The 21,196-nt window shown below is 39.5% G+C and overlaps 2 protein-coding genes across 2 annotated transcripts; one reads left to right on the top strand and one right to left on the bottom strand.

Moving 5' to 3' along the window:
• Positions 1-494: 494 nt before the first annotated feature.
• On the top strand, positions 495-1,121 carry LOC138880074 (uncharacterized). The gene has a single exon (XM_070159728.1). It carries the CDS (start codon positions 495-497, stop codon positions 1,119-1,121), a length of 627 nt encoding a protein of 208 aa, XP_070015829.1.
• Positions 1,122-9,920: 8,799 nt separating this feature from the next.
• On the bottom strand, positions 9,921-21,089 carry LOC104236841 (uncharacterized). Its single transcript, XM_009790855.2, has 9 exons — positions 20,913-21,089; positions 17,187-17,309; positions 15,732-15,929; positions 15,181-15,259; positions 13,062-13,210; positions 12,686-12,799; positions 10,968-11,099; positions 10,579-10,692; positions 9,921-10,473 (listed from the first exon to the last, which is right to left on the bottom strand). Exons 1-9 carry the CDS (start codon positions 20,964-20,966, stop codon positions 10,426-10,428), a joined length of 1,011 nt encoding a protein of 336 aa, XP_009789157.1. The 5' UTR covers positions 20,967-21,089; the 3' UTR covers positions 9,921-10,425.
• Between the last annotated feature and the right edge of the window lie 107 nt (positions 21,090-21,196).

Below are 21,196 nucleotides of genomic sequence, written 5' to 3'. Positions count from 1 at the left end.
TACGGACAGGGAACCAAGATGGTATTAGCCATATTTTGATCGGAGAAACAACGGTTCAGGGCGTAACGCTCCTCAGAACGATCGAAAAAATTATCTAGGTCAAAGATCTCGGGGACTTATGAGTAAACATGGTTTTGATAAACACACCGATCCCACTGAAGCACCTTGGTTGTCGGAGTATAATTTCAGTGTAGATGCATCGGAGATCATATCAGCTATTGGAAGAATCAAAGACATCAGGTGGCCTAGGCCTACGCAAACCGACCCTTCTTAAAGAAATCCAAACTTGATGTGTAAATATCATGGCACATATGGCCATAACACTGAAGACTACAAGCAGCTTAGGGGGGAGGTAGCTCGATTGTTCAACGAGGGTCATATTCAAGGGTTTCTCAGTGATCGAGCTAAGAACCACTTTAGGGAAAGAGATACAAACAGAAAAAATGAGTAGGAAGAACCGCAACATGCAATTCATATGATCATTGGCCGTGTCGATGTTCCACAAGGACCTATATTCAAATGTGTCGATCACTAGAGAAAAATGGACTCGGAGTTATGTACCTGATGGCGTCCTATCATTCAATGACGAAGAAGCAGAAGGCATATCTCAGCCGCACAATGACGTCCTGGTAATTTCTATTTTGTTAAATAAAGTTCAAGTTAAACATGTTCTAATGGATCCGGGTAGCTCAGCATTCATAATCAGATCAAGGGTTGTAGAGCAGCTCGTCCTACAGGACCAAATCGTACCTGAATATCGAGTCCTAAATGGCTTTGACATGGCATGTGAAACAACAAAGGAGGAGATAATCCTACCAATGAACGTGGTCGGGAATATCCAAGATACAAAATTCCATGTCATCGAAGGTGACATGAGATATAATGCACTACTCGGGAGGCCATGGATCCACAACATGAGGGCAGTACCTTCAACCCTATATCAGATGATGAAATTCCCAATAGTAGATGGTGTGAAAACGGTTTATGGAGAACAACACGCTGAAAAGGAAATATTTGCAGTCGATGAGGTGACACTAATACCAGTGCCTTTGACCTCGGAGAGATCGAACATCAAAGATAAGCATCGTCCCCAACCTCGACCCAATCAGAAGAACAGGTAATCGAAGAAGAAGTGGATTTCCTTACTCCTCGAACTTTCGTCATTCTCGAAGAGTTAGATGCAACCAAGTCAACGGTCAAGGAACTGGAATAGGTCATACTGATTGAGTGCATGCCCGAGAAAAAGGTATACTTGGGAACGGGGTTAACCCCCAAACTCAGGAAAAACTCATTCAATTTCTTATCGATAACATGGATTATTTTGCTTGGTCCCATTTAGACATAACAAGGATCTCGCCGAAAATAACAACACACTGGCTGAGTCTTGACCCTAGATTCAAACTAGTGAAGCAATAAAAAGGCCCCAATATGAGGTGAAGCATGCATTCATAAAGGATGAGGTAACTAAACTTCTTAAAATAGGGTCCATTCGGGAGGTAAAATACCCCGAGTGGTTATCCAACGTAGTTGTAGTCCCTAAGAAAGGGAACAAACTTAGAATGTGCGTAGATTATAAAGATTTAAACAATGCATGCCCCAGAGACTCTTTTCCACTGCCTAACATCGATCGCATGATTGATGCCACGGCCGACCATGAGATCCTTACCTTTCTCGACGCCTACTCCGAGTACAATCAAATTCAGATGAACCTAGAGGATCAAGAGAAGACCTCGTTTATCACTAAGTTTGGAACATACTGTTACAATGTAATACCATTCGGGCTAAAAAATGTTGGGGCTACATACCAACGCCTAATTAACAAAATGTTCGAGGAACAGATAGGCAAATCAATGGAAGTTTACATTGATGATATGTTACTTAAGTCCTTGCGTGCAGAGGACCATTTGATTTATTTGCAGGAAACATTCGAAATCTTGAGGAAATACAACATGAAACTTAACCCCGAAATATGTGCCTTTGGGGTCGGCTCAGGCAAATTCCTCGGCTTCATGGTATCAAAATCAACCCCGATAAGATTAAGGCAATCGAGGATATCACCATCGTAGACAATGTGAAAGTCGTACAAAGGCTACCCGGATGGATAGCTACCTTGGACCGATTCATTTCGAGGTCGTCAGATCGAAGCCACAAGTTCGTTTCCTTACTTAAAAAGAAAAATAATTTCACATGGACCCCAAAATGTCAACAAGCATTGGAAGAATTGAAGCGATACTTATTGAGCCCACCTCTGTTTCACACTCCGAAGGCAGATGAGAAGTTGTATTTATACTTGGCGATATCCAAAGTGGCGTATTAGTTCGAGAAGAGCAGGTACACAATTCCCTATTTATTATGTGAGTCGAACCTTAAGAGATGCTGAAACTAGATACCCACATCTAGAGAAATTGGCACTTGCATCAATAAGCGCATCTAGAAAACTGAAGCCATATTTCCAGTATCACCCCATATGTGTGTTATCCACTTATCCTCTCCAAAATGTTTTGCATAAGCCCGATCTATCAGGTCGATTGGCCAAATGGGCAGTCGAACTTGGCGGGTACAATATTAAATATCAACCCCAGACGACCATCAAATCTCAAATCTTGGCTGACTTCGTGGCCGATTTTACGCAAACCTTCGTACGCGAAGTAGAAAAGGAACTTCTATTGAAATTGGGTACAACATCGGGGGTATGGATCCTTTTCACGGATGGTGCCTCGAATGTGAAAGGGTCCGGGCTCGGCATTGTTTTGAAGCCATCCGTAGGGGGCACTATCAGACAATCTATCAAAGCTACTAGGTTAACTAACAATGAGGCCGAGTATAAGACCATGATTGCAGGTCTCGAGCTAGCTAAAAGCTTGGGGGCAGAAGTCATCGAAGCCAAATGCGACTCTCTATTGGTGGTGAACCAAGTAAATAAAAGCTTCAAAGTTCGAGAGGATAGAATGCAAATGTATTTGGACAAGTTACATGTGACGTTGCACCACTTCAAGAAGTGAACCCTCGATCACCTACTTCGAGAGCAAAATAGTGAGGCCGATGCGCTCGCAAATCTGGGATCATCGGTCGAGGAAGACGACATTGTCCCGGGAACTATCGTCTAGTTATCAAGATCTGCGGTCGAGGAAGGTTATGCCGAGATAAATTCTACAAGTTTGACTTGGGATTGGAGGAATAAGTATATCGAATATTTGAAAAATGGAAAGCTCCCATCGGATCATAAAGAGTCAAGGGCACTACGAACCAAGGCCGCTAGGTTCATATTGGATGAAGATGGGACATTGCACAGGAGGACGTTAGATGGATCATTTGCGGTATGTTTAGGGACGGGGGACACCGATTATGTTCTACGAGAAATCCACGAAGGCACTTGTGGGAATCACTCCGGTGCGAGTCCTTGATTCGCAAAATTATTAAAGCATGATATTACTGGGATAGCATGGAGAAAGATACTAAGGAGTTTGTTAGAAAATGTGATAAATGTCAAAGGTTTGCGCCGATGATTCATCAGCCCGGAGAGCAACTTCACTCAGTCCTTTCCCCGTGGTCTTTCATGAAATGGGGAATGGATATCGTTGGCCCTCTACCAACGGCCTCAGGTAAAGCTAAATTCATTTTGTTTATGACTGACTACTTTTCTAAATGGGTGGAAGCACAGGCCTTCAAAAAGGTCAGAGAAAAAGAAGTTATTGACTTCATTTGGGACCACATCATGTGTCGGTTCAGGATACATGCCAAAACCGTATGCGACAACGGCAAGCAATTCATCGGCAGCAAGGTAACAAAATTCCCCGAAGCATACAAAATAAAAAGGATTTTATCAGCGCCATATCTACCGATCGGGAACGGACAGGCCGAGTCAACAAACGAAACTATCATTCAAAACTTAAAGAAGAGGTTGGACGATGCAAAAGGAAAATGGAGAGAAGTTCTACCCGAGGTTCTTTGGACGTATCGAACAACATTGAAGTCCAGCATGAGGGTGCCCCGTTCTCGGAATAAGTACAACTTCTCATTTTTCATCTAGTAGCTCGAGGCTGGTATTCATAGCCTTTTGATTTGACTCCTCCGATGCATGTCAAAATCTGGCGCTGGGTTCCCCGACCTCGACCAGAATCAAGGCCTCGAATCGGGGACTTAGTTCTACGGAAAAGTCACCCTCAATACTCGAGACCCGAATGAAGGGAAACTAGGCCCAAATTGGGAAGGACCATACCAAATCATCGGAGTTATCGGTAAAGTATCTTAAAAACTTGGCACGATAGGGGCGAACAATTGTCAAACAATTGGAATGTATCGCTACTCAAACGATATTACTGCTAAGGTATGACCTTCTCCTTTTTCTGTTTGAATTTAAGACTAACTCGTTGCAGGTGTTCGATCGAAGACATCGAGGGTACTTTTCTACACGAAGACCTTAGGGTTTAAAGCACGCGTTACACTCTTTTTCCCTTAGATCAGATTTTTTTCCAAAATGGATTTTTCCGGCGAGGTTTTTAACGAGGCAATAATTATGTGCTACCTAAGGAGAATTCAACAGTATCCAAGGCTTCTTTTCAATCAACCTCGAATACTGGGGGAATCACCCTCGGAGGTTATATTTTCGAGGAAAATACTTCACCCCAAAGAGAGCCTCGATAGGAAAACTTTGTAATGGGCCAAACAGTCAGATGAATCGTGTCCATATAGAATAGTCGAGCCCCAATGGAAAAACATGTATGCATGTATCAATTATTCAAAGAAGCATTCCTTCTAAATCAAAACACTTTGTGTCTCAAAGAATTCTACCATTATACAAACTCCATACTTGTGATTCTGCGAGAAATGACTCAAGGGCCAAAACACGAATACACATCGAATACTCGGGGACAGTTAATACATTCAAATATTTAAACTCGAACTTATAAGACCTCAAAGATGCATCCCCCGAATCGAAGGCCAAGGCCATCATACTCGTGGACTAGCCTTTCGGACAAGTTCGAAAGTTTATCGGAAAACAAGTCCAAGAGACACACCCGAATGCTATGTCCATATTAAAGACTACGATTATACAAAAAGGCTACGACCAAAATAATGCAGCTCGGAGACGTCCGACTTCCGTCATAAGTTAAAGGCCTTCAAATACTTTTAAAAATCGGTTAAATAAGTAAATAAAAAAGGGCTTCGATAAAATCAGCCCTCGAATAATTTGAAGGCTTCGATAATATCAACATTCGAAAAAACCTCAAGAGATATTAACACAAAGGGGTTCTGATTGATTGAACCCTTGAAAAACCCAACGGGTACAAAAAACGCATGCTAAGGCATAAAGAAATTTTCACTAAGTTTTTTAGCCGAAAAGAGGGAAAAATTATAGCCGTTTTAGAGGCCAAATTGGCCCAACTTAAAGAGCCTAAGGGCCAATATAAAAGAGCTAAGGGCCGAAACATGTAGAGTTCGAGACCTTGCTCTCACTCAAGATCCCATCATCTCGAGCTCGCATCAAATCGACTTAAGTACAGCTCGAGGGTCAACAAAAAACCTTAAGAGGTATTTTATTATATGTTCTAAGATCGCCCAATTATCACTAAAAAATCTAAGGGTTTATTCTACTCTGATGTCGAGGCGATGCTCACTCGATCATTGAAGTTATAACATAAAAAAAATTCACAAAATGAAACGAAGCAGAATTCAATACAAATCAGAGATGAAGCAGAAAGAAATGGAATTCCTTATATTTATAAAGGTATTTACAATGCCCACAAGGGGCCTCACACAAAAACAAAAAACCTAAGAGTTTAATCTATTTTGGGAGCCGCATCTTCGGGAGCCTCATCGTTAGGAGCCGCACCTTCGAGGACTTCTTCCTCGGGGGCTTCATCCTCATCTCCTCCGCTCTTGAAACTACTAGCAGAGCCTTCATCATCGGAGAGCAAAGCGGCAACCTCGTCCTCTAGAGCTTTAGCATTTTCAACATCAGCCACGAGCATGCACCTCCCCAAGACTTTCTCTCTGAGATTGTAACCTGGCATGATTGAGAGCACATGATAATATGACTTCAGCATCAATGGAGATCTCCTGTGCCCGAATGTTGGCAACTTCAACATCAGCTCGATAAGAGGCCACAAATGCCTCTGTCTCAGACCTGGATTTCGCAAGCTCGACGACCGATTTAGCTTCAAGCTCTTCAATCTTTCGGCTCTGGGTCAAGCTTTCCCCTTTTGCATTTTGAAGCAGGCATTCAGCCGAAGCCAACTGGGCTCGAAGTGTTTCTTTCTCCGAGGGAAGACGGTCCATTTGCTACTTCCACCCCAGGGTCTCGGCCTCTTTCAGCTGAACCTCCTCTCGAAGCTGCTCCACCAGCTCGCCATTTTGTTGGGCCTGCAAAATTAAAAACGTTAGCCACTGAATCACATAAACATGCAAATAACTCTCAAAAGGTTGCATTACCTGCTCGATAAGCTCAGTATGTTCCTGATGGGCCCCGTTCAGCTCGAAGATTGCTGATCTCCCCCTTTTTTTGACGTAGAGGATCTTGAGGGTGTCCCTCTCGTCCACGAGCTTCTTGAGCTCGGCCTCACATCGAGCAAGCTCGGCTCAAGACTTGGAAAATGCCTCTCGATGGAGCGTTACAGCCTTCACAAAAGGGAAAAGTTAGACTCAGAACAACAAGAATAGAGCACAAGCATAGTTTTAAGGGCAGAAACTTACTTGTTTAAAGAGCTGCTGGGCCTCATAAAAAATAAATGAAGCATCTGGGTTGGGACCATCTTCGATCCCAGCAAGGCACTCTTAGAAAATATCATTCCCTTCATGGGTCGTTCCCACATCGGGAGTCCTCATGGCCCGGGCATCTCGGAATTGCCTTTCGGAGAACACATGGCTAGACGACGATTCATCTATATTGATTATCCCAAGTGATTCATTAGGCACATTATATTCTCTTTGGTGGGCCTCAGAACCAGGCCCCTCGGTTTCACCCGCTAAATAACCTCCAAGATGAGGTGCTCTTTTGCTCCCGATGGCTCGGGGACTTTGCTCAAACTCCACTCCGAGATTTCTTCCGTTCAAGAATGAACTGCATCAGCTATCACCGGATCAGCGTGTTTCGAAGCCTGATGCTTCCTCTTTTCTGAGTTACCAACAGGCAATCGTCATCTCCCCCCCCTCCTCCTCGTCCTGAAGGTGTTGGACCACTTCTGTAGATAGGGCCGCGAGATCAGCCTTAGGCTTTCGAGCCTTACTTTTCTTGGGCTCCGAGGAACTCGGAGGTGAAGACCTCTTTCTTTTCTTCTCCTTGGCTGACTTTGGAATTTCCTCTTCACTGGGCGGGGGCGGCTACATAGCAACAGCGTCTCCGAGGCCTGCGTAAGAGTAAGTCAATATTTCATTGAGAAACACCAGTATATGAACAAGGCAACTTACCATGATTCTTAGCTTCCCACCGACCCTTGGCCAAATCACGTCAACTGTGTTCTGCGTACGAAGAGGCGGAGGCCAGTTGTCGGACCCAACCTGCAAGGTCCGGAATCGCACCAGGGAACCAACGGACAGCTGCATCATCAAAAGGGAGTTAGATCGAGGAAGAATAGGGAAAGTAGAATATTACTCATCATCGACAAGTTCATACTTACATTTCCTACTTCACTCCTCGGGGAATGGCATTCTCTCAGCAGGGATCAAATCGGAAGTCCTGATTCGGACAAATCGGCTCATCCACCCTCGGTCTTTGTCCTCATCGATGCTAGAAAATAGTGACTTCGAGGATCGATGCTAGAGGTTTATTAGACCGCCTCGATAAAGGCGAGGGTCGTACAGTCTAATCAGGTGGTCGAGGGTAAAGGGCACCCCCTCAATATGGCCCTTGAAATACCTGATCAAATTGATGATGCGCCAGAAAGAAGGATAGATCTCGCCAAGCGTCACTTGATATTGGTGGCAGAAATCAAGAATAACTGGATCTACGGGACCCAGTGATGGACCTACGGGACCTGCGGTGAAAGGATAGGTATACACGTTTAAGTACCCTATCTTATGGGTGGTGATGTCCTCTTTGGGGGAAGGGATCACGACATCCTTATTCCCCCAATTACAATCCTTTTTCACCTGCTCAAGCTCATCTTCAGTTATCTGGCAGATGTATCGAGACATGGCCTCACATCGGCCTGGAACCGATGCATGCTTATCGATTTTGAAATCGGAGGATAGAGCTTGCATGGACCAGGAATACACTCATCGATGTTAGGCGGCGGCGCCTTTCTACCTTTTGCCGGCCTCGATGAGGAGGAGGCTTTTTCTTTCTAGGGAACGATTTTAGAGGTTTTGGCCATAACTATTGAGAAATTCAAAGAAGAGGAGAAGTTGATGTTGTAGCAAGAACATGTTGAGGAGAAGATGAAATCAGGAAAGATGAAGAAACAAGTGAGGTTTTGAGAAAGATTTGAGAAGTAAAGTTTGTAAAGTTGTAAAAGAGTCCTATTTATAGTGGTCGCTCTAACGGTTGGGGGAAACCAACAGCCGACCGTCAGCCGCCTTCAGTTAATGGCGTTGGGAACTATGCAGGCACGACCTTTCAGTCACTTCAGTCGCTGATGTCACGAGATTGACATCATGATCGAGGCATCGGAGGGTCGAGGATCAAATCGTTTCTTATCATCTTGCTCTAAGAAACGTGGGGACTATCTATATATGGTCGAAATCAGGTATGCCCGATTTCACGGGCTCGAAGAGTCGCTTCAAGCCCGAGTTCAGGATGGGTCGAGTTCGAGGCCGATGAAGTAAACCCAAGCCCGATGACAGAATACAGGGCTCGAAGATCAGAGTATGCGGTAGGCACCGAAGCCGAGTGCGACCAACCCCGAGGTGGTGCCGTTATGAGTTTGTTACAGAAGGACACGATTCCCGCCACGTCCCCAAGAACGTGGCGTAAATTCCGAAATAGATTCGTACGACCTAGTACGAATCCATACCAGGTAGTTAGACTGTTGTCCCAATAAGATTCCTTACCGTAAATAGAAATGTACCTTATTTAGTGTTCCCTTGCTATATAAAAGGGACCCCAATCATTTATAAAGAGCATCAATCATCAGTAAAGAATATACTCTCTTACTTTCTTGCTTATTGCTCATTTGAATCATCTTATTATTTTATTGTTCTTGTTGTTCTTTTTCTTTTACCTCGAGGTCGCCTTTGCTCGAGGTCAAGGTCTGCTTACACGATTGGTTTGACTTGTCTTACTCTTATTCTTAAATTTATACATTAGATTCCTTGTTTACCAATTAGTATTGGATTAAATCACATATCTTTAAAATCACAAACAAATTTAACTGTTACTCGTATTTTCGAGGTAAATAGTGTGAAATCATATGACGTACAATTTTTGTTAGTAACTCTTATTTTGGTTTTTAGCTTAATATCCAGTACTCATTTTAAGGTCTAATTAATTCAGAGTTGCACCAGAAAATCTCACTTTGGGGTTCGATTAATCCGAATTTACTCGGAAAAGTCCCACTTAAGGTCCTAATTAATCCGAAATTGCACTGGAAAGTCCCATTTTAGGGATAAAACACCCCTTATCAAAGACTACTTAATTCTCAAGTCTCAAATCTGAGATCTCTGGTGAAGAATGATAAGGTACTTATCACCGCCACGACTTTTGGTGCTGTATTTACTAGTAGTTCAACTCCTATATTCTAAGATATCTTTTGGTTTGGTCGAGTATGAAAATTGGCAGTATTATTAGTATTTAGTATTTTGGAAAAAAATATTTACGTGTTGAGACAGACAAATAGCATTGTGAAAGAAAAGTTGAACTACTAGTAGAGGAAAAAGTTGTACTCCAAAAAACGATTTAAGTGAATTTCTGTTGTTCAGTGCAAAGCATTATCGTTGATGAAAATGTTTATAAGCAATTAAGAAAGCTCAACACCACAATATAATTTAATCAAGAAAAACATTTCTCATGAAAATACTAAAATCAAAATACCAAATTAAAGTATTACTCATTAGTTCTGTACTTCCTCTTCTGACTGTCTATATTTTAAATTTATTCAGATATTAGAAGAGGTCGTTATTGCAGGAAAACCAGCTGCAGTTTTCACATTGGAGCTAAAAAAAAGCATGTTACAATTAATGACATTACTATAACAGTTAAACAGTATAGAGATATCTGAAATCATATTCTCCATATCAAATCTTCTCTCATTCCTTCAGCAGCAGAAGCCCTGCTTTATATATATAACCTCTTCACCACCCGAGTCCCTTACGTAGAGGACCATCACCAACGCCGCCACCAGAAACCAAAAAAAAAGAATCTAAAATACCCTTAGAACCACTGCCATTTCTAAAGTGCTTGAATATTCTAACAACATGCAATTTCTGTCTGCGTTGATTGTTTGAATTCGTTGACATCTCAGTATCAAAACCAGCAAGAAAGCAGGATGGCTATGATGATGTCTCTGTTGCTTCATCGAGGCCACCCTCTTGAAGTAGCTGTTAACATTCAGATGAATTTAGGTTAGGCGGTTAAACATACATTCCCTATGAGAAAACAGAACAGAACAGATATGATAGATAATAGGCTGGAGTTTGAAATACCAAGGAGCCAGCTCGTTCATACGCTTCCATTGCTTTAGGATCTTCCTCGTCTTGATAGCCGACTTGCAATATCCGGGGACCATTCACTGACCAAAATGCTCTTCGGCCTGCTTCCTGCAATCAATGCATGATGACCAAAAATTGAATTCTGGTAATTCTTGATTAGACGATTTCACTAGACAGAGCGATAGTTGCCTTCTATCCATGCATTTGAAAGTGAGACAATTTTTAGAGAATGAAATCCGTAAAGCAAGAAGAGCTACAATACATTTTAAGCGGCTACATATGAACTCCAAACTTAAAAAGGATGGAATATATGCTGCCTATTGTCACTGCTGAAGGATTTGATAAGCAAATGAAGTACAGAGAAGAAATAGTTCAGGTTAGACCTGTAATATGAGCAAATAAATAGCCTCTAGCGCCTGCACACGAATTTCCGGATCAGTAACAGGTTCTCGCTCTATTGAGAGTGCACTTGCAAGCTCCTGTGGCATTTTACGAGTGTCTTCCTTACTATAAACCTGTCAGAAGTTTTCCTATAAGAAAATATTCAATTCAAATGGAAAAGAACAACGCAGAACTGAGACAAGAAAAATAAGTTTTAACATATCTGTAATGAGACAAGAAAAATAAGTTTTAACATATCTGTAACAATCGGGAAGAAGGAGACAAAGATAGTGCAAGCAAAACAACAATGTTCGGACATGGAAGATATTATAAAATTGGTAAAAAAATCGGTTAAGCCTTTTTTACTTTTATCCAAGCAGCCAAACAGAAATGATTCTCAGCTCCACCTACGCCTTTACTCTCTTTTTGAAGATTGATTCTCTTTTCTCCTCACAAACTTCGTTTTCCTGTTAAATTAATTCTTCCAAGCCCTTTAGGTTAGCATACTGATGCTTACCACACTCGTTCAGCAACATGTGATGTTATTGGCTAAATCCTAAAACAACAATAACAACAAACCCAGTGTAATCCCACAAGTGGGATCTGGGGAGGGTATTGTATACACAGACCTTACCCTTACCTTGAAGGTAGATAGGCTGTTTCCGATAGGCACCTGGCTCAAGAAAGATGAGAAGAAGCAGTAACAATAATAATATAATAAGAAAATGAAGCAAAAGGAATAACAAGTAGTAATAGAAATCTAACAATAATAGAATACATGACTAACACTAAAATACTCTCGACTACCTACTAGCCTTCTACCTTAATTCCCGACCTTCACACCTTCCTATCAAGGGTCATGTCCTCGGTAAGCTGAAGCAACGTCATATCCTGCCTAATCACCTCTCCCCAATACTTCGTTCGCCTCCTCTACCCTTCTCAGCCTCACCAAGGGCAACCTCTCACACCTCCTGGGAAACCTGCGTTTCTCCTATTTACATACTCAAACCATCTGAGTTTTGCTTCCCGCATCTTGTCCTCCACCGGGGACACTCCCACTTTCGCCTGTATATCTTCATTCCTAATCTTATTCATCCTGGTATGGCCGCACATCCATCTCAACATCCTCATTTTTGCTACAAATCCTAAAACAACTAGCCCTTAAGAATTGAGAAGTGAGTAACTGAGATGCAGCTACTCTCTACTTACCAGGATAAAAATCTTAATTAGCATATCAGAGCACATATAAACCATTCCCTTTTCCGTAACACAATTAACATAGAAACTCAGAGTATACCTGTTGAAAGAAAATCATTGTAGACGTCTAGACAGTGGTTTCCTTACATAAAGATAGAAACATTGCTATTCCATTCCAACGAGAACGATTAACATTTCTTAATTTTCAGTTTTCACATTATCTGCTCGAACTTATCTATTTTTCCGCATGCTTGAACTAATTCAATCAGAGAGAGAATAATTAAACTATAGCTCTCTATCAAGCAAAATAAAATTGAATTTGAGATGATGAAAACAAAAGTCCTATAAGACTGAAGACTCTTAGGAGTTTCATACAGAAACAAAAAATGTTGCATATGCACTGAACAAAGCAAAGACCCCGGCCTTCTTTAAACTCTTAATTATAAATATTTTCAAGTTTACTGTAAAAATGCACAAAAAAATGAATTATTGTTCGCATCTTCCTTAAAGAAGTACAAGTCACCTTATTTCCAGCAACAGGCAGGAGCAGAGCTGGCCACAAGAACTCAGAAATTAAAAGCAAATTTAGAACCTGGCTCTCTGCTTCAAAGCAGCAGTTGCGGATGGTTCCTGCGACCTGTATCCAAAAACCATTGCAATTTTTCCAGCTAATCTTATGATTGTTAAAAAAAAATCTTTAAACGTATAGCTAAACAGCTGCATCAAGACAAGCTTTTCAGTCTAAAGGGCACTAAGTAAATACATCGGTGCTTGATGACTTGAGTTTTTGAAGCACTTCTAAAATTTTCCATTTTTACATTCAAGTACATAAATTTTAAAGTAGATGACCATATATGCACAAAAAAACATTTTGAACTGAAAAGTGTCCTACCACATACCCCTTTCTTTCTCAACAAGCTCTTAGAATGAAACTGCTGGACTATTTGCTTTATTAGAGGGCCTCGTTTTGGATCAAGCAGAAGCTTTCTTCCCAGTTCCTTCTTGGAAATGTTAACAAGTACAGAAGCCACATGTTCAAAGGGATCACCTGATAACAAGGGAGAAAGAGATTTGTGGAAATAACAGCAATAAAAATAATAATACTAAAAGAAAGTTAAGCCAATAATTTCTTGTGAAATATATTACGAAATCAAATTTTAAAGTAGTTTTCATCTAAATGTTTACTCTGTTCGGTATCAGCCAAAACAAAAAAATACATAAAACTTTTTTATGGCGCTAGTGCCCTGCTAACCTTGGCACACAACAACTATTCCACCGGGTACTTGCTACCTCCCACCAGCACAGATACAGGGTAACTTTGCCTACCAAGCCTAGGCAGATGGGAAGATATTACCTAGTGCTTTTTGTGTCGGATTTGAACCCTAATCTCCAAGGTTAGCACCGACTTCATTGACCACTAAGCCACATGTTTGGGTGCCAAAACACATATTTATGAAGCAGTTTGATAATTATTATATTGCAAGAAGTGTGAAATGAAAAGGTTAAATACATACATATAGGGGAAGAATCAGCTATATAAAAACTACTTTCGGCTTTAATGTAATCCAAGGTTATGAAACAGCAGCTAAATGGCTAATAATACGGCCAACTGAATAAACTATTTCCCTGGGGAGTACTTTTTTCCTCCTTCAATATAGTTCCCCTCATCTACTGGCAGGTTGGATCTTTAAGTGAAAGAGTTGCCACTTTTCAGTTTCACTCATCAGGAAGAGTGTTAGGATCACAAACCCATACCATCACGAAATGCACCTGTCCCCCCCCCCCCCCCGCATCAAAATTTAAGAAGAAAATATCGGGTCTTGTATCATTTTTCTTTGCTTTTCTCTGAGGATAAACGACTTACACAGAAGGAAGAAATATACATGTCCTTTCTTTGGATAGATTCCAGCATTGGCCAATATCAATATTTGCACAGAACAGGTAAGATCTACTCCAACTAATCCCAACAAGAAGAAGCAGGAGGAGGAAAGGAATAGCATCCAACTATTATGTGAGAGGCTCCAAACAGGGCTGCAAGTTATTTGTTCCTCTACCTTGCTGAGACAGTTCCTTTTATATTTGACTCAAGACTGGAAAATATGGCTCATGATCTTCTCTTTTTGAACTTATTTTTTGGTTATCAGGTCACAGAAGGCTTGGCAACCCTAACAATATCAATTTCCAATCATATTTGCTGAGAATTTAGATACGCTGAGCCTCTGGTTTTTCTATTCTATGACTGACACATTTCCTCACAATACAACATCTTTGATTTTTGTTATAAAATCACTAGAATATCTTCTATATTAACCAGAAAACACAAAAAGTCAAGTTTTTTCACCTTAATAAGCAGTTACCAAAACTTTCAACATTATATTTATGTCCTTCGCCACCAGAAAGATCACCTTGACAGTGCCACCACCTCCTCCTCCTACATATCTGGTCTTTAATCAAGTTATTCCTGTTCTTAACAAATCCTACAATTTTTTTAGGCCACAGATTAGCAATCGCTGTTGCCTCTTCTCCCTTAGGTTTTCTGTGACTTATAAGATTCTAATGCTTCAATTATCTTTTGTGCAAGAGTTCTCATAATTCCAAGTTTGTTGCCACTAAATCGAGGATTCACCTTTTCTTATTATAACACAGGAAGTCACACCCAGTTAAATTTATAGCTCAGTGGACCAAATTTGTGGATAGAACTTGTGGTTTCGGGTTTGAAGACTTTTGCATCAATCCTTTGAATATATGAGAAGATCGATGAAAATTTACAATACTAATTTGTGGACTCAGATTTGTATCCAACTTAAACCGAGCTAAGGTAAACTTAAGTCAAGTTCTCCAGTTAGGCAATCAATTCAAGTTCAAATTGACAATCTGGACGCTTGTACAAGTTAAGCTGCAATCAGTTCATTTTCTCTCTTAGTTCTGAACTGTGGAAAATGAAGTACCAATAGTGCTTGAAACACGCAAAATCATTAATCTGGATAAAAGGGAAAACAGAATGATAATTAAACATACCTTCACCCTCATCGGAGGACAAACAAAATGATCTCACAAGCTTCATGACATATAAGCCATGCATCTTCTCATCTGCAGACTGCCAATCAGCGAAAGCAATCGGCATAATAAGCATAAGGGGCTGATATTCAACTTAGACACATAAATTGGAGAGAATTAATGACCAAACCTTACAGCAGATATAAAGTGCACGACAACATTTAAGATTTTTGTGGAACTCTTCTCGGTTCTTTGCGTCTCTCTCTGTCTTTTTTTTTTTTTTTAAACTTTTGTACAGGTATCTTTTTCTTTCTTTTTTCAGTCGCCCAATGACCAAATGGAAGAGAAATGCAGAATTGAAACCTAATATTTGCAAAGTTGCCCATTCTTTTCTCATATGGAAGGTTAAAAGTGGAAACTTTCCTCCATTATTAATTAACTTAAACAAGATACAGGATGCAATTTCGGGAATTTATTCACGAGTGTGTAAACAAGAATGGTGACACCTATTAGTAGCTTAAATGTTAAACTTGCATATAAAGCGTTAATGTTAAAAAAAAATGAGAATTAACCTGAAGCAAAGAATCAATACCAGCATCCAGCTGTGTGAGATTAACAAGGAGCATAATCAGCAGAGTTGTGATTTCACAATCTTGCTTGTACAGGGTCTCCATCGACGTCTTAACCATATGCATCTCAACCATCTTACCTGCCAACTCTGGCTTTTGTGACAGATTTACCAGTGCTTGAGCCACAGGTTCAGAAACCACCTGAATGAGAAAGAAAAATGAAATAGAACTTCTGGAGGCTACTGCATAGTATAAGTATCAATACAAGAAAAGAAAAATAAAGAACATGTCAACAAACTGAGTCTGATAAAAGAACTCATCATGATAGGAATTAATTAACGATATACTTGTGGAATTTTTGAACAATTAGTATGGAACGAAAATAACAAGGGCTTTGCAAGAAAGAAAGTGATCCCATATGTATATCCATCAACATGGAAAGGTTCATACTTTCAAGAGATCTCGTTGAGCTCTATCTTGTTCAGGCTCATTTCGTTATGCTAGCAAAGAAAAACAAAAGGTTTCATGCACAGTTTAATTTTTGCATAAAGTCTTTCTCAAAAGTCGGGATAAAGAGTTTGCACAGCGAACTTTTCTTTATCTGGTAAAAGTAAGTTAGTTTGCACAGTGAGCTTTGGTATAACATAATATTTGTTTCTTTTTATTTTCAAAAGTCATATTGTAAAAAATCATAGCTATGTTGAAGACCTGGATGCTTTGGCAATAAAATTCTCATATCAAGAAAAAGGAAAAGAAAAAAAATTCTAAATCATCGTTCTATCACCGTGTTAGGATATGGATGGTTATGCCTAGTGTACACTACAATCAAGGTTAAGTACAACAGTTCATTTAGCTTACACGGATAAGGAACTGGTCACTCCTTCCAAATATTTGATATACTTTGGCCTTGGAAATCAACAACAACAAAAAACCCAGTATATTCCCACAAGTAGGGTCTGGGGAGGGTAGTGCGTATGCAGACCTTACCCCTACCCTATCCTGTGTGAAGGTAGAGAGGTTGTTTCCAATAGACCCTCGGCTTAGAAAGAGTGAGAAGAAGATGAAGGGGAAGAAGAGACAGAAAAGGCAAAAAGGGGGGGGGGGAGTAGTACTAAACACTAACAACAGGAAATACGATAACAGAAGCGAACTAGATCACACGACGAAGTAACGATCTACTTAAAAATATGCAGGAACCTGAGTGCTACTCAGGTAAGATTCTTTTAAATGCTGCAGAAAAATATTACAAATATCCAGCCATTATAACCGTTAAAATTGTTTATTTTTATTTTTCTTGGGGACAAATCTTCAATTTTAATTTCAAAAATTCAAAAAATGAAAGTGTTGCCTATAACACAGGACAAAAGGGAGTAGTTTGTTTAACGTCTTCTCACAAACACCCATAATGTGAACGTTATTGATGTACTAGTACCGCTACATTTTAGAAGATAATGCTACCTTTTTTTCGCCAAGAAGACGTGACAGAGAGGGAAGCACAATTGTGGAATACTTTCCAAGAGATTCCAAGCCATCCTCAGAACCAGTATAATCACGAACGATATCAACCGCTAATTTTTTCACCTAAAATCATTTTTCAAACATACATATACCAAAAAACTCAATAAAACAACCAAACTTAAAACAATTAGCTGTAACAGGAAAAAGATTTACCCCCAAAAGTATTGTTCAACATACAAAGCGAAATAGCTCAATAGCACAACCCAAAACTAAACCTATTAAATAAAGACAAAAAGGTTCACAATGATTCAATTCCACACTAAAAATTTAACAAAAGATTCTTACTTTATTGCAACAGCTAGTTTTTTTCCCCACCTAAAACCATTGTTCAAACATATACTAAATAAAACGAGTACAAACTAAAAGCAAATAACTCTAAGACGAAAGGGGTTCAACCCCCCCCCCCCTCCCCCCAAAACACACACACGCCCCAAGTCAGTTATAATTTAAAAAATTATAAGAAAAGCCTTTTTCTTTATCTCAATCGCTGCATTTTCAGCTAAACCATTTTTCAAATGTACATAACAAAAAGTACAACAAAGATGAAAATGGTTCAAACCAATTACAGTTCCATCTTAACAAATTAAGAGAAGACGCTGCTTTTTCCACCAAAAGTCATTGTTGAAACATACATAGCAACAATGATTCAGTAGTGGGAAAAGTTCCAAATTTGCTGATGTACTACGCGTATTTGTTCAATTATGCCCTCCTTTACGCATTTGATCCATTCATACCGTAAGACATGGCCTAAATTTGTTCATGGCTAATTTTAGAGCAAAAGTATTCAATCTTGGAGCCAAAGTATTCTAGCTTGGAGCCAAAGAATAAAAGTATTTTCTGTTAATCTTTTTTCTTTACTTAGGACCAAGAACTTTGCCCTATAAATATAGGCCATCTCACTTCATTTGAATCATCCCATATTTCGATTAGAAACTCATTTTGATTATTCTTGTAATAGAGAGTTTTATTATATTCCACAGAGTTAGTGTTGGGAAACATTTTGAGTGAACCTCTTCTTTATGAGTGATTGTAGCGAGGTTATTTCTTGGGATAAATTTTGGGATAATTAGAGTTTCATCTTTAATTCTGTACTCTCTTTTGTGTGTTGGTTGTTATAATGAAATTGCTCCTCTCTGCTTGTGGACGTAGGTCACCTTGACCGAACCACGTTAAATTTGTACCTCCTTTATATGCTTTATCTACCGTTGTTATCAACTTGCATTGTCTTTGTTATTGTCATTATAACGTTGTTTGGCTAAATTCCGCACTACCCAGATTCCCTCAGAGCCGGATCTAACCGGATTAGTTTAAGTAGCCAATATGACTTTAACAAAGATTTATGTTGAGAAATTTGACCGAAGTACAAACTTCGGAATGTGGCAATTAAAGATGGAAGCTATCTTAATTCAGGATGGCTTAGACTTGGCGTTGCAAGGAAAGGAGAAAAAGCCGGATAAAATGACGGATGATGAGTTTGCTATCATAGACAAAAAAGCAAAATCATGTATCATCTTAAATCTCTCAAATGAGGTTTTACGTGAAGTTTCTGTAGAAACCACAACCAAAGGCATGTGGGAAAAATTGAAAACCTTGTATAAGAGAATGGTGGAAAATAGACTTTACCTGAAGCAAAAGCTTTATACAATTCATATGGGTGAAGGTACCTCAATTCTCTCTCATCTTGACACCTTTGATTCCATTCTTATGGATTTGAGTCATATAGACGCAGAAACTAAAGATGAGGATCAAGCCGTATTACTACTTTGTTCTCTACCCCATCTTTTAGCATATAAGAGATACTATGCTTTATGCAAAAGATAATATCTCTTATAAGGATATTAAATCTATCTTAAAATCAAAAAAACAGATAAATAGTGATATTACTAGGGAAGCTAGTGGAACTCGAGTAGAAGTTAGCTTGTTCGTTAGGGATAAATCCGACTCAATATCCAGATACAATAATTTAGAGTGTCGCTATTGTCATAAGAAAGGTCACATTATCTCCGAATGCTACAAGTTGAAAAATAAAGAAAAGCATAAGGAAAAAAAAAATGAGTACAGAGATACTGACACTGCCGAAGCTAGTTTAGCAACTGATGAGATTGAGGGAAGTATATTTTTAACAACTAAAACTAGTTTCAAATCTGACAATGAGTGAATTTTAGATTCCGGTTGTTCGTATCATATGTGGACCCAATAGGGACTTGTTTTCTACATATGATTCGGTTGAAGGTGGAGTTGTCCAATTGGGTAACAATGCTACTTGTAACGTTATTGGCAAAGGTACAATTCGGATCAAAATGCACGATGGTTGGTGAGAACTCTCACCAATGTTAGATATGTTCCTGAGTTGAAGAGAAATCTCATCTCTTTGGGCACTTTAGAATCTCTTGGGTGCAAATTCACCGGTGAAGGTGGAGTTCTGAAAAAATTTCAAGGTGCTCTTGTGATCATGAAACACACAGATCTGGTTCATTGTATACTTTATTGGGATCTACTGTTATATACACTACTACAGTTTCGGTATCCGAAAACTTGTCTGATTTTGATGGCATTATATTTTGACATAAGCCCATTGGGGCTTTTTTGGAGGTGGAGTAAAATAACCATATCATCCAATTTAGGCCAAGGTGGAGATTTGTAAGACATGGCCTAAATTTGTTCCTGGCTAATTTTAGAGCCAAAGTATTCAATCTTGGAGCCAAAGAATTCTAGCTTTGAGCCAAAATAAAAGTATTTTCTGTTAATCATTTTTCTTTACTTGGGATCAAGAACTTTGCTCTATAAATATAGGTCATCTCACTTCATTTGAATTATCCCATATTTTGATTAGAAACTCATTTTGAGTATTCTTGTAATAGAGAGTTTTATTATATTCCATAAAGTTAGTGTTTGGGAAACATTTTGAGTAAACCTCTTCTTTGTGAGTGATTGTAGCGAGGTTATTCTCTTGGGATATATTTTGGGATAATTAGAATTTCATTTCTAATTCTGTACTCTCTTTTGTGTGCCGGTTGTTATAGTGAAATTGATCCTCTCCTCGTGTGGACATAGGTCACCTTGACCGAACCACGTTAAATTTGTGCCTCCTTTATATGCTTTAAATGTTGTTGTTATCAACTTTGTTATTGTCATTATAACGCTGTTTGGTTAAATTTCGCACTACCCGGATTCCCGATCCTAACACATACCCTTGCCGCTAGCAAATTATCTTGTATTTGCCCTTGCCATTAACGGAGCTCTTCAAGCATAAAAGGTCCAACTTTATCCCTCAATTTTTTATTATGGTTTAAAATTACTCTCAGGTTGGAGCTCTGTTAGTGGTCAAGGGCAAAATGATACTTTAGCCTAACTGTGGAGATAATATTAGACCAATAGTTTAACGGAGGGCAAAGTTGCTCAATTTTAAATGGTATAGGGGCATTGACCCTTTTCCTTCAGTAATTGATCAAAAAATCAAACCAATTAACTGTAAAACGAAAAGGGTTGGTCCAAATTCAGTTCTAATATAAAAATTTGAAGACAAGATTCTTTCGTTACATCAATTAATCCAATTAAAGAGTAGCTAAAAGAAATTTAAAAAATCAAGCAGAAAGTATACATTGCATTATTGAGTTGAATTATTAGTACAAAAGGATTAAAGGGTAGAAGGGTTTTGACACTTACTGGAGGGGAAGGGGAAGAGAGAAAGCCAATCAATTCTTCTAGCTCCGTTGCCATTGCCGTTTTCTTTCTTCTTTCACTTGGCGGCACTGGCTGCCGCTGTCTAGCTCTGTTTTCAGGTTTTAATGGTACGGTGTCGTTTGGTGCGCCTCGTTATTTCGAGTCAGTTTCCGTCGGGCTATCCATGGGCTTTCTTCCTTAAAGTATAAGTAGGTAAATTCTAATTGGCAAATTTTCGTTCTTGTACAATATAGGAAATTATATTACTAAAATTGTTCATAGTTTAC

Source organism: Nicotiana sylvestris, chromosome 10, assembly GCF_000393655.2.
Source record: "Nicotiana sylvestris chromosome 10, ASM39365v2, whole genome shotgun sequence".
In the NCBI taxonomy this organism is placed as follows: domain Eukaryota; kingdom Viridiplantae; phylum Streptophyta; class Magnoliopsida; order Solanales; family Solanaceae; genus Nicotiana; species Nicotiana sylvestris.
Note: the sequence above shows the minus strand (reverse complement) of the source record. Positions and strands in the feature narration are given on the sequence as shown.